General features: G+C 37.4%; 1 protein-coding gene across 1 annotated transcript; it reads left to right on the top strand.

Moving 5' to 3' along the window:
- The first annotated feature begins 405 nt into the window (after nt 1-405).
- Nucleotides 406-837, top strand: LOC149198878 (uncharacterized). The gene has a single exon (XM_089400394.1). The coding sequence runs from the start codon at nt 406-408 to the stop codon at nt 835-837; it is 432 nt and encodes a 143-aa protein (XP_089256520.1).
- Nucleotides 838-14,286: the final 13,449 nt, after the last annotated feature.

The raw sequence follows: 14,286 nt of genomic DNA on the forward strand, positions 1-14,286 counted from the left end.
ATTGGTGAAATTCATCCCACTTCATCTAGACAACACATGCGGAGATTAAAGACAACAAACTATATTACCAAGTGGATTGAAGCAGTCCCCACCATACAAGATACTGACACAGTGATCATTCAATTTCTGGAAGGTAAAATTTTTTCTCATTTTGGTTGTCCACAAAAAATTATCACAGATACTGATGTTTCCTTTAAGTAAAAGAAGATAATATAATTTTTCCATAAATAGAACATTGTTCTATCAACAAAATATTATCCTCAAAGTAATGGCTTGGCTAAGTCATCTAATAAAAGTCTCGTCAACATTATCAAGAAGTTGTTGTAGGAGAATAAGAAGAGTTGGCATAAAAGGTTGATTCATGCACTGTGGGTAGATTTTGGAAGTACCATGAAGTCAATAGGAATGTCTCCTTTTAAGCCGGTCTATGGGACAAATGCACTTTTTCCTTCTTCATTGGGAGTTCAAGTCATGAAACTATTACAAGAGGTTGAGGTAGAACCAAATGACATGCAGGGAAGGATTGGTCAAATGATTCAAATGCAACAGTCTAGAGAAAAGGTGTTAAAAAATACACAGCTAAGAGAAGACAAAATAAAAATAAATTATGATAGAAGAACAAAGGCAACTAATTTTGAAATTGGAGATATGGTATTAAAGTGGGATGCTCAAAATGAAGACAAGGGAAAACATGGAAAGTTTGAAAATATGTGGAAGGGACCATTTAAGATTACTGCATTCATGAGAAAGAACACTTATCTGCTTGAGGATTCGTCTGATGAGCCACTTGGAGTAGGTCCTGTAAATGGAAGGTTGTTGAAGCACTTTCTCACATAATTTCACTATTTCAATATGATGTCATTATATATATCTCTTTACTGTTGAATAATGAAAGCGTGGGTAGTAGTAGTTGGGATTTGAAGCTTGAGGTGAAGGCCATAAGGTCATGGCTTTCTGTGGTGATAAATAAGTTAGTTTGTCAAATTAGAGTCTGTCAGTTATGTAGTATTTTTTAGTTAGTCCGATCAATAAATGTTTCTAGATTTGTCAGTCTTTATTAGTTTTGTACATTATTTCTATTGCCCAATGGATAGGCTTCTAGTCTGCGATGTCATTCTTCGCACCTCACAGGGAGGTTTCCATCCCCAATGGAGCCAATGTTAGAGTTATTTAGTTTATTAATAGCCAAATTTCTTTGAAAATAATTTTGTTGTCATGGAAAAGGTCAAACTCATAAGCATTTTCATTGTCATGAGTTTGACCAGCTACTACCTGGAAAGTCATCATGAACTTGGTCATAAAATTTTAATCATTAATGGGAAGGGGGTGTTTGAGCTTTTGAGAGCAGTCATTATGATTTTTGAGTCAGGGTTTTGAGGGTTTATTAGGGCGTTCACCTAAACATATGTTTACAGTCAAAGGGATGATGTTTAAAGCAACATGGTCACAAATGTCACAATTTTTCTCCCTTTCGTAAAATCATTTCTTTCCCTCATTTCCTATTCCCTATTTTCTTTCATAGCCCTAATTATCCTATTCCCTTATCCCCTTATTCTTTCAAACTTTTTCCTATTCCTAAATAGTCATGTTATCCCTTATTCCTATTTTAGGCCTAAATCCCCTTTTATCCTAAGTCCCTTTTTACCCTAGGCCTAAATTTCCTTACTAAAGAATCATTGCGTATGATGAGTGAACCTCACCCACATAGACCATACACAAAGTTTGATCATCTTACCCACATCATTTTCCCAGATCCTGTCACACTCCCAAATTCAAATATGAATTTCTTTTTATTTTTTTTTAGGTGGAGCATCGATTAAACACCATGTTTAATTACGTCAACAAAGATTAGGAATGATTTTCAAATCACTCGAGGAGGCCACCATTTTCATCGTTTTTTATCATAGGCGAATGTATTGGTTCATTGTGTAGGAGATCTGAAGACTAGTTACACATTGAAGGCAAATTACAAAGAATTTTAGAAATTGTGTTGCATTGTTTCTATGCAGAGCGCTACGCAACCATTGCACAGTGTGTCCCTAATCTACCAGAGCTCACACAAATCAGTCTCAACATTATGGGAGGTAGGATTCAGTTACCTAGTCTGTGAATTTATTGTTCAACACTTTGATTAAGCATAGTAAAGCTCTTGTTTCATTTTCTTTAAAAAACTTCACTACGCACCCTGTCAACCACGCGTACAGTCAAATTTCTAGCTTGAAGTCATGTTTTATTAATGAGAAACGTAGCCATAATGCAATGTTGAATGGTCAAGGTAAATTGTAAAGTGTAATTGGGTGCTTTCCCACTCACCTTGAACATTAGAAACCTACTTTGTCATCACTGTCTAATACTGCTATATAGTGAAGTTTTCATTGTCACAATTGTCGAATCTTTCACTCTTTGACCTGTACACACTTTCACTCTCTGACTTGTACATGCCAATAGAGACGCTTTCGAGAATTCCGGTTGCATTCCATTCTGTCAGAAAGTCCAGTAAATGGGTCATAATACAAGATTGGCTAGCTTCTTTGCCATGACCCTCCATGATAGCAGAGTGAAGTTAGGGAATGTGGAAATCATTGTCATAAAAGAAACTAATTGCCAATTCCACAAGCCTCCCCATAATAGGTGAAAAATGGTTCAAAGGTGATGAGCTTGATATTTAAGCTTTTAAATAGTTTGTCAAGCCTGAGTTCAATGATAAGTTTGCTACAACTTTCCCCACCGTCTACCTCCAGGACCATTACAATGAGATTTTGAAGGTGATCTATAGGTATTTCACATGTGAGGGTAGATTCAACAAGGTGTACCAGCATCATTTGAGACTTCTATGGAACTTCACAGAAAAAAACCTATGAACATACCCTTCCTCTTATTCAAAAGTCTGGAAAGGATGGCAATAAAAGTTCAGATGCAGAAAGATAACCATATGTCCAATATTTTCCATTCCTCCCTCATTAAAAATTTGGCCATGTTTGTAGTTGATAAGAGGAAGATTCATTGGTTTGAATTTCTACTTACCACTGGTTTACTACATCGTACATAGTCTTCATCACTAAACATTTGTGAGTAGGAAGAAGTCCATGAAACACATGGGAAGAAGATTACCCACATAGTGAAAGAGACCAATATACTTGAAGTAAAGGATTAGAAACCCAGCAAAAAGTCCACAGGTAAACTTGGAAAGCAGGGTAAGAACCAAATTTTGAAAGGCAAAGAGAAAACTCAAGAAACCAAGGTTCAGGTGGCATCATCTTACACCACCAAGTTTACGGTTAAGGTAGAAGAAACGTGTAGGTTTTAACCCCGTACAGAAATTACCTGCATATGAATTCTAAAACACAAAAAATGAACAATGCGAGAGCATAACACATAAAACACATATACATGGTGATTTCCTTGGATCACAAAACCAGGACTACCAGCGTGATTTTTCATTATATTCCTTTCAATGTTACAATACATATTTATACATGCGAAAGCATCCAATACCATGGATCGAAAACCATGGCTTCCAAAACCATGTGCGAAAACCATGCACGAAACCATAGGTAGGTCTGCCCAACCTAATATAAGGTCCAAAAAAAATTTCCCCAGGGCGTCGGGGACTACCCGCCCCCCTCAAACCCCTTGGATAGGGGGGGCTTCCACCCCCCCTGTAACCCCCCCCCTCCCGCCCCACATTTCACAACAAAGGGGGGGCTCCGCCCCCCCTCTAACCCCCCGATTAACTATGTGGGCTAGTCATGGAAAGAATATAACACAACCCAACATTCTCCCACTTGTTATTTTCTTTCCATAGGGGGCCATAGGAGAACTTTGTCATTTATCCAGCCCTGAAACGCCCATTGTTTCTCTACACCAAGAGAACTTCTCAAAGCTCATAGATTTTGTCAATTCATCTTTAGTATTCTTCAAAGTGTCCACTTTTACTAGCAACACTTTTTTGTCTTCTATCATAACCCTCACAAAGTGATACTGAACATCAATGTGCTTTGTCTTTGAATTGTAAGCAGGGTTCTTTGCCAATAAAATTGCACTTTGCCTGTCACCGTCTATCCTTATAGCTCTCTGCACTAACCCCATACTTGAACACAATCTCTGCAACCAAAATGCTACCTTGCTTGCATGAGTGGCTACCATGTATTCAGCCTCTGTAGTTGATAGTGCCACTACATATTGTTTCTTACTCATCCAATTGACTGTACCTCCAAATAGGTTAAACACATACCCACTTGTAGATATTCCCTGATCCAGATCTCTAGCCCAGTCGACATCAACAAACCCATGAATATTCAAAACTCTGTCCAATCCTGGTCTTCCTTGGTAGCACAAACCATAATCACTAGTGCCACACAAATACCTGAAAACCCGATTCACTATTGTCCAATGCTTCTTCCTTGGTTTTGACATAAAACTACTCAATACTCCCACTGCATGTGCAATGTCTGGTCTAGTACAGACCATTGCATACATCAGACTACCGATTGCACTTGCATATGGAACATGGGACATGTCCTCTTCCTCTTCTTGTATCTTGGGACACTATTCAGCAGATAACTTTACACCTACATGAATAGGAGCCTTCACCGATTTACTATCCTTCATCTTAAACCTCTGTAGTATTGTCTTGACATACTTCCTCTAGTTTAACCAGAGCATCCTCTTTGTCCGATCTCTTTTAATTTCCATGCCCAAAATATAGTTTGCAACACCAAGATCTTTCATGTCGAATTTGAGGGAAAATTGCATCTTCAAATCCTTGATAATTTCTTTGTCATTTCCAACCAACAACATATAATCCACATACAAGAGCAGATAAATAACACGGTCACCAAATAATTTAAAATACACACAGTGATCTGCTTTGCTTTTGGTGAAGCCAAGTCCCCGTATAAATGTATTAAATTTTTGATACCACATCCTTAGTGACTGTTTTAACCCATACACAGACTTCTCTAAATTGCATACCAGTTCTTTTTTACCCTTCACCACAAAGCCTTCAGGTTGCTTCATGTAGATCTCTTCTTCCAGATCCCCGTGAAGAAATTTTGTCTTCACATCCATCTATTCTACCTAAAAATCAAAAGCAGCAACAACAGATAAAAGTAATCTAATAGAAGCTACCTTGGACACAAGAGAAAAAATATCACCAAAATCAATTCTCGACACCTAGGAATAACCTTTTGCTACCAACCGAGCTTTGTATTTCTCCACCTTTCCTTCTTCATTTGTCTTCTTCTTGAACACCCATTTTTTGCCAATGGTTTTCCTTTCAGTTGGCAACTCCACCAGATCCCATGCGTCATTTTTGTGCAAAGATGCCATTTGATCAACCATGGCCTCTTTCCATAGTTTTCCATCCTCTGAATCTACTGCTTCCTTCACAGTTCTGGGATCATCATCATTAATAGATAAAGCAAAATTTGAACAGAAAGTAGATGGACTATACCTTTATGGCTACCTTCTTTCTCGAACTAATCTCCTCACACTTGGAGTTTGTGGCTCTTCGTCTTATGGTTCCTCTTCTGCTGTAGAGTCTGATTAGTCCTCCTTTAGCTCAAACTCTATCTTCTCAGGTTCCTTTGATGGGACTTCATGTTTAATAACATCTTTCACCTCTCTAAACACCACATCTTGATTGTACACAACTTTCCTTGTTACTGGGTTCCAAATCTTATAACCCTTTAAACCATCCTTATACCCAATAAAGATGCACTTTTCAGATTTACTATCCAACTTGGTTCTTTTCTCCTTTGGAACATGTACATATGCATCACATCCAAATACCCTCAAATGTGAAAGAGAGGGTTTCTTACCGGTCCATACCTCTTGTGGAGTCTTATCCTCCAATGGTGATGAAGGTGATCTGTTAACCAGGTAACATGTTGTCTCCACCGCTTTTGCCTAGAATTCTTGTCCTAACCCGACACCATTGAGCATGCTTCTTGCCCTTTCCATCAACATCTTGCTCATTCTTTCTGCAACTCCATTTTTCTCAGGTGTGTATGGAGTAGTCTTTTTCCGTGCTATACCACATTTCTTACAAAATTCTTCAAATTCCTTGCTGCAAAACTCTCCATCGTTATCTGACCTCAACACCTTTATCTTCTTCTCTATCTGGTTTTCCACCAGAGCCTTAAATTTTTTAAACCTGTCAAAGACTTTATATTTCTTCTTAAGGAAATATATCCATGTATTCCTTGAGAAGTCATCTATAAATGATACATAATACACAGACTTACCCAGTGATGGAACCTTCACAGGTCCAAACACATCACTATGCACGAGCTCTAATATCTATTTCGCCCTCTTACAACCAGAGGGGAAACTCACTCGATTCTGCTTCCCATAAACACAATTTTCACAGAAATCAAAATCTAGAGAGCTATTACTCATACCTTCTACCATACCTTTACCATGAAGTATTCGAACGCCCTTCTCTCCAATATGTCCAAGCCTTTAATGCCACAACATGGTCTTCTCTCCAGAGACCACTAGATTTTCTGCTCCACTTTTAGGAACCACAGAACTGTTGCACCCATCAACAACAATGCTACCTTGTAGCTTGTACAGAGTTCCAATCCGAACTCTCATCATCAATACCAGTTCTCCCCAAACCATCTTGCAGGTATCCTTCTCGAACACTATTTTTACACCTGCATCATCCAGCTTGCTTACGTAAATAAGATTTCTGGCCAATGCAGGAATATGCAAAACACCCGGAAGTGTTCTAACCCTTCCACCTGGCAAATTCAACTTTACTTTTCTGCGACCAATGATTCTAGCCTTCCTATCATCCCCTAAGAAGGCATCACCGCCATCGTATTTCTCATACTCTCAGAACCACTCTCTATGGGGAGTGAAGTGAAAGGATGCACCTGAGTCAATCAACCATGCCTCATGATCTACATGTGTACTTGAAGAAGCCAAGTACACATCCCCACCTTCATCTAAGGTCGTTTTCGCCTCTGCAGAAGGAGCATCATTAGATCCCTTTCCTTTGTCAGGAGATTTAGATTTACAGTCCCTTTTGTAGTGCCCTTCTTTTATGCATTTCTAGCACACCACCTTTACAATTTTTCCTGGAGATTTAGATCTCCCACTCGAGACTTATTTTTGTTTCTGTTATGGGACCATCCTCGTACAGACAAGGCATAACCATTCTAGCTCTCCATATTTTTCCATCTCATATCCTCTGTCAGCAAGGATGAGACTATTTCATCAAACTACAAGGCAGTAGCATTGCTACCTATTGCAATAACTAGACTATCCCACGAATCTGGTAGAGAACACAACAAACTAATGCACCTATCTTCATATGAAATTTTAATATCAACAGACAATAACTGACTTAACACAGTGTTAAATGCATTCATATGCTCTGTCATTGAGTCTCCATCTTTCATCCTCAAGTTATACAACTTTTTCCGTAGGAACAATTTATTGACCAGAGACTTAGTTTGGTACAAAGTCCCTAACTTGTCCCACAAAGCCTTCACCGTAGCTTCCCCTGATACATTCAGCAATACTAAATTTGAGACACACAATCGTATTTTGATCTTTTCCTTCCGATCCAACGTTTTCCATTCTTCATCGGACACTCTCGTTGGTTTAGTACCTGGATCTACCGCGATCCACTGATCTTTATCCACCAACAGATCCTCCATATTGAGTTTCCATAACTCAAAGCTTTGACCATTAAATTTATCGATCTCTATATTTCCACTGCTCGCTATCTTCTTTCACCACCAGAATCGATCCCGCAGCTCTCCCACTGAACAGGGTCTACCACAAGTCCGAGCGAAAGCCCTCAGCAACAAAGGCATCCCCTTGAAGCCAAAACAACTCGGATACCAAATGTAGGTTTTAACCCCGTACATAAATTACCTGCTACGAATTCTAAAACACAGAAAATAAACAATGTGAGAGCATAACGCATAAAACACATATACATGGAAATTTTCCCCTGGATCCCAAAACTGGGACTACCAGCTTGATTTTTCATTATATTCCTTTCAATGTTACAATACATATTTATACATGCCGAAGCATCCAATACCATGGACTAAAAACCATCGTGTCCAAAACCATGGACCAAAAACCATCGCGTCCAAAACCATGTGCGAAAACCATGCACAAAACCATAGGTAGGTCCGTCCAACCTAATATAGGGTCCAAATTTTTTTTCCTGGGGGCGCTGCCATGACCTTGTAGAGGGGGGCTACTCACCCCACTCAAACTCCTTGTAACCCCCCCGCTACACAATTGGCGCAACAAAGGGGGGGGCTCCACCCTCCCTCTAGCCCCCTGATTAACTACGTGGCTAGTCGTGGAAAGAATATAACACAACCCAACAAAAAAATCAAGAATGAAGAGTTCGTGATGAGGCCTAGGACTAGGTCAAGGGACAGGAAGAATGTGAAGGGGACAGACCCTCAGGTAGTTGTTGAAATATTAGAAGATAAACAAGAAGAAAAGCAAGAGGAAAATAAAGAAGAAGAAGCGAAGCAAGATGAACCAATCCAGTTTGAACAAGAAGAAGACCCAATACAATATGAGAAATATACGAGGAAGAAGACCCTAAGATGGTCAAGATGAAAGAAGCCCTTTCCAAATATCAGATGAAGATAACATTCCTAAAGAAGAAAAATAGAGACCTGAAAGAAGCAGCCCAACTAGCAGTTGAAAAGGTAGAGACACCTCCTAAAACTATTTCTAAGGGTAAAATTAAGCATGTCTCATTTTTTGAATAGGCTAAAGAGATTGGAGTGTAGTCTAGTGGGCCCACAACTAAAGCAGCCAAGTCAAAAATTAGTTGTGTGCAATAGATGAAAAAGGTGGCTAAAGCACCTAGTAATCCACATTTTGATCAATGGAAGGAATATAATAGATTCTTAGAAGAGAATGAGGAAAGTCGGGAGTAGGTTAAGAAGTTCAGGTAAGAGAATCAGAATTATAAGAGATCTGTGAAACATGTTCTTGAGAACTGTGACACAGAGGTTCATGAGGCATCCAGAGCCCTCAACAGAGGTGAAGATTTTGTGAAATGATCCATTCTTGTAAGAAGATAGTGTAAAAACCTCTATGTTAGGAACCTAGTATTGAATGCAAAGTTGAGGAGTAGGAAAAAGAGTTTAGATGAGGCATGGGGACTGGTTAAGAAGTACAAGGAGGTAGCCAAACCACCTTCACCTGGAAGAGTGCCAAGATTGAGATCTAAGGCTATGTATGAAGCAAAACCTACTATGCTAGTGCCCATTGAGTAAAATGATCCCACACCTCAAAGTTCAAATACCTAAGCTTCCACGAGCAAGACCTCTACCAAAAGGAAGAGGAGTTAATAGGTCCTTTTCTGAAGTCTGAAATTTTGTTTTTTGTCTCAAATTCAAGTTGCAGATGTTTTTTTGATAAGTATAATGGTATATTTTGATGTTTGGAGCGGTTTATAGTAGCATGGTGGTGTTTTGTTAAGACTGGAGGGCACTTAAGAGGAATTTTTGAAAAATGTGCTACACAATTGCTGTGCAGGCCCTGCCTACACACTTTCACGAGTATTGGGAAAAGGCCAGTTGTCAGGGTTTAAAGTTATGAACATGGAGCAGATGTGGTAGCCAACTCGGATATTCAGTTTCCAACCACGTGCCATCTTTGGAAGTAAAAGTGGCATGATAGTTTCTGCGCAGCTGCTATGTAGCCATTGCACAATTAACAATCAACTTTTCTTCTTTTTTGTGTTGTTTCATTTCATGATGATGTTCTTCGAAGATATGATTGCTTTTACAAAGTTTTAGTTTTTGTATTAAGATAAAGCCAAAGACACTTTTATGTTTTTTGTTTTTGACGAAAAGGACTTAAAACAAAAACTTTCCTCTGTTTGTTTTTGGATCGATCCACTGTTTGGATCAGTGATCCAGAGAATCTAAACACTTATTATGTTTTGTCTATGGTCTATTTAAACATGTAAATACATATGAAACAGGTTGTTGTTGGTTCAACATTACTGCAAATTGGTTATCAAAGATTATGTGATTGTGATCAATTTTTATGAATAGAATGCTTATGAATTGAGGGTTTACCAATTATTGTCTGCAAGGATACTTATGATATGACACTTTGGAGTTTGTTTTGTCTATTTATCAGTTATTCAGTTAGCTCTTCTCTATAATTTCTTGTTTTATGGGTATAGTTATTTTATTTGGGGTGGAATTCAGTTTAAACTTCTCTAAAATAGTTGTGTCCATATTTCAATTGAAAATGGAATATTTCATACCCACGCATGTTGTTACTTCTATTCAATTTGTTTCTTATGTATAAGTAGTATTTTTATCTGCAAGGAAAAAAAATGTTTTTCGTTTTCTCCTCTATACTACAACACATTTCTCTTGTCCAAAGTTTATTCTTTACAAGACTTTGTGGATGATATTGGTTTTCACTTTCATAATTAAAGTGGGTAGCGAGTGAAATTGATCACATATTTCAATCCTCTTCGATTGTTCATACTTCAACCAAATATTTCAAATTCCCTTTTCAGATTTGGTCTCCACTAGAATTAATGATTCAAAGTTTCTTATCTTTGAGTTTTACAAGTGAGGGAGCCCCCTATGGTTGAAAAAAATCAGTCTATCAACCAAAAGAGGTTTGTGGTCACCTCTATGATCCTTTTTCCTTCAACCTGAAAGGAAATCACAGAGTGCTAATAGGCTAGAGAAAAAGGAGAACTAGAAAAAGAGTTGTGATGCTCGATAATGGTGAACAAGAAAGTAGGTAGACATCTACAATTAGAAAAAATAATGTATAGATATTCTACCATGTGAAGAAATCTTGTCGATGAAATGAATTTTTTTTAAAGGGGAAATCATCATGAATTCATGAAATGAAATAAATTGAGAAATTTTCAAAACTTTGTTGCACGTTATCAACTTTTTTGTACCATCTCACTATAGAAAAAAAAGAGAGGAAATGTCATGATGGTAGGACCAAGTGGTCTTCCACTACCAAAGAAATATGATGATTATGTAGCATTTTGCTGAGTAAAATAAATCAAATAGCATCGTGTTGTCACGTCGACTCTCCTTGTCATACTTAAACATCATATCAGAGTGATTGTGAAGCATAACCTCTATTTACTATTTTAATAAAAAGGTCATTATTGATGGCAAACTTTCTTTCACATATATACAACATTTTCTCATGGTGGAAGACACCCTAATTTCGATTTTCACATGGTGGAAGATAGCCTAATTTCCATTTTCTCATGGGGATGTCACTGTTGTCAGATTTTGGAATTGCTCAAGTGGGAATGGGGGAGTGCAGACATAAGAATTTAATACTTGATTTTTCAATTGTGGTAGGTTTTGGAAACCTAGATACAACAAGTAAAAAAGATGAAGAAAACAAAAGTAGACTTTCAAAACAGTTGGTAAGGTAGATCCATCGATATTAAAAAGAATTCAATACATGTAATGCTTTGTTCTTTGAATTTTAATAGTGACAAGTAAGGCCCACTTTTCACATGGAGTAAAAGCTGTTTAGAGTCACTCACGTGCTTATCTTTTGTCTATCGGATTCTTCAGAGGGGGAAATAAATTGGAATAACTTAGTTTAAAGAATTCACAAATTAGTATAGAAAATAATGGAAATTCTTGCAAGATTATGATAGAATCGGGAATAAATCTTTGAAAATATGGGTTAGAGTTGTCAAAAAAATATGGTTTTGGGTGCTCTAGATTCTTGGTGGTGTTGAATCCATTTTCACCATCAAAAGCCGATTCAAATGCTCCAAAATTCTAATTTTTTGAATTTTTTTACATAGTTCGAAAAAAAATCTACCATCGAGATGAATTTGTGGCATGTAGAGTGGGGTTGTAAGACTTTTGTAATGCTTTGTTGTGGGACCTTCAACTGTAGCGTGCCTTGGGTATATAGTGTAATTTCAAAACCACTTTTTTGGCCTTTTAGTATATCTTTAGGTTGATTTTTGCTAAATTTTTTGGAAAGTTTTAACTTTGTAAATTGCATAATTTTAGTGCCATGAAATTGTTTTAGTGTTAAAATAATTTATATATTAAAAGCATATTTTAAATAATAAAAAATCACAATTTTATGAAAATATTTATTCCAGCTGTAAAGGTAAAAATGTTTAGTGAATAGACTATTTTTTTTTTAAATTGATGGTATGGTGGAGCATAATGGATATTTTGGTCTTTTTTGGCATTTTTTCACTTAATTTTACTCTAAATCTGGTAGTTATTCTTTGAAATGGTAAATTTGAGTTGTGTAATTGGTGTGTGCATCTTTTCACAGGTTGAATCCATTTTATGTAGGGGAGAGCCTTCTATTGTTGTGTGGGGACCAGTACTAGTTATAGTACTAGTTACACACATCCATAAAAAAATCATCATAAACCATAAAAAACATGCACATAAATAATTTATATTAAAATGTATAAATATTTTTCGAAAGAAGTCACATTGAAGATTTGGTCGACGTGTTTTTAACCAACCAGTCTGGTTCATCTTTAGGACACGATATAACTTATATTAAGTTATATAAGTTATATAATTATGTCCTAAATGGACCCATATATTCATTGGACCAACAACTGTCAAACACCAAACCTTAACATCACAAGTTGACAAGACATAATGTCCCAAGTACCTCCAACTCTGAATTACCAATTAAGTCAAAATGCACTACAAAACATTCCATTGAATTCTATCCATGAGTACACCTATCCCATCAAACAACCACCCACTGATTTCCTCTGGAACAACACATCCCATTGCTCAGTAATACCTACACAAGAATAGGTGAAATGTGTGTAAGCCATATCTTCATGTGTGTTTAACCATTCAACCTATGAAAGACAATAAATGACAACATTCAATTTAGGAATTAGTTCAGAGGATGCAATAAATGACACCAACCCTTTCAATTCAAGTATTAAACACACCAACATTTTCAATTCAGGAATTAAACACAAGAAAGCACAACAATCAACCATGAGAGATTATGATGTCATGCTAAGCTGACAATACCCACATTATGAAAATAAAATTGCATATCACTGGTCCCAAGCCTTAATCACCTGATCTATGGTGAAAATCTTCACAAATTAAGGTTTAGGCTCTTAATTAATTTTATGCAGAAACGTTACTTTTGACCATCCAAGTCTGACCCTCAATTAACCTTTTAGTGCTACTTTACTCAACCTTCCATAAACTTTGGTTAGTTTTATACCCCACGCATATTAACCAAAACCCACTCTTTAACTTTGGTTATATTCAACTTAACCCATAAAAACTTTATCTGGTTTATTTCTATTATAATTCTTATATAATAGAAATACACATAAAACACACGTAAGCCTTACCTTTCCGCCAATCCACGACCTTTGCACATTTTCTGATGCTCTACCTTTATTGCATTCAACCTCCACTGTTGATTTCACTCCATCAGATCAATCCAACCAGCATGCGGATTAAAAATGGCTTAATCCCCGAAGTTGATTGTGACCAAAAAGTTTGAAAATCAGATTGACGACTAAGAACGAGTGCAGGATTTCAGCCACGATCAAGGAAACCCGTACTCTCCTACCCCTGCAGTTGTTGATCACCGTTGATCTAATAGATCTGTCGATTTGACGATCCAAATCTATTCCTCCGCCATTAATATCTTCTGATCTAATGGATCTGTTGATCTGATTATCCAGATCAATTTCCGCAATTCACCTTCCACAAGCACTTGGGTTTGATCTCTGTTGTTCATTTCTTGACTCCATTTTACACGACTTAATCCTGGCCGCTTATCGAAAACAATCTCGTCCGTTGATCTAGTTGATCCAATGGCTCCTATGCATCAACACTTCACTTCTTCATTCTTCCCTTTACTTTGTTTTTGTTAGTGCCTAGATTTACCCCAGGCTAAAACGGTAGGGTCCAGGGCCAACATCAAACCACGCTCAGCCTAGTAGCTAGCCCTACCAGGTCAGGAGAGGGTTCTCTCTGGGTCAATCTGAGAAAACGATGATCTATGGGGCTTGATATGACTGAAATATCTTCTTATTTTAGGCTAGGTATAAGTGCAAGGGAGTTTGATTTAATAAAATAGTGTTTTGCTGGCTCAGATGGAAAGACACATTTTGGGGTGCGGGGATTGAGGCTCAGTTCTGCAGAGATCTCAATGGGGCAAGGTAGGTAATCGTTTTGGCACTCAAATTTTAGTGAAATGGAAAGAAAAGACAGGTGAGGTGTTGAAGAGGGCAAGAGAAATCATGAATCC

This window comes from Pinus tabuliformis, chromosome 2_1, assembly GCF_031772625.1.
Source record: "Pinus tabuliformis cultivar Carrire ecotype Pingquan chromosome 2_1, CPIR1, whole genome shotgun sequence".
Lineage (NCBI taxonomy): Eukaryota > Viridiplantae > Streptophyta > Pinopsida > Pinales > Pinaceae > Pinus > Pinus tabuliformis.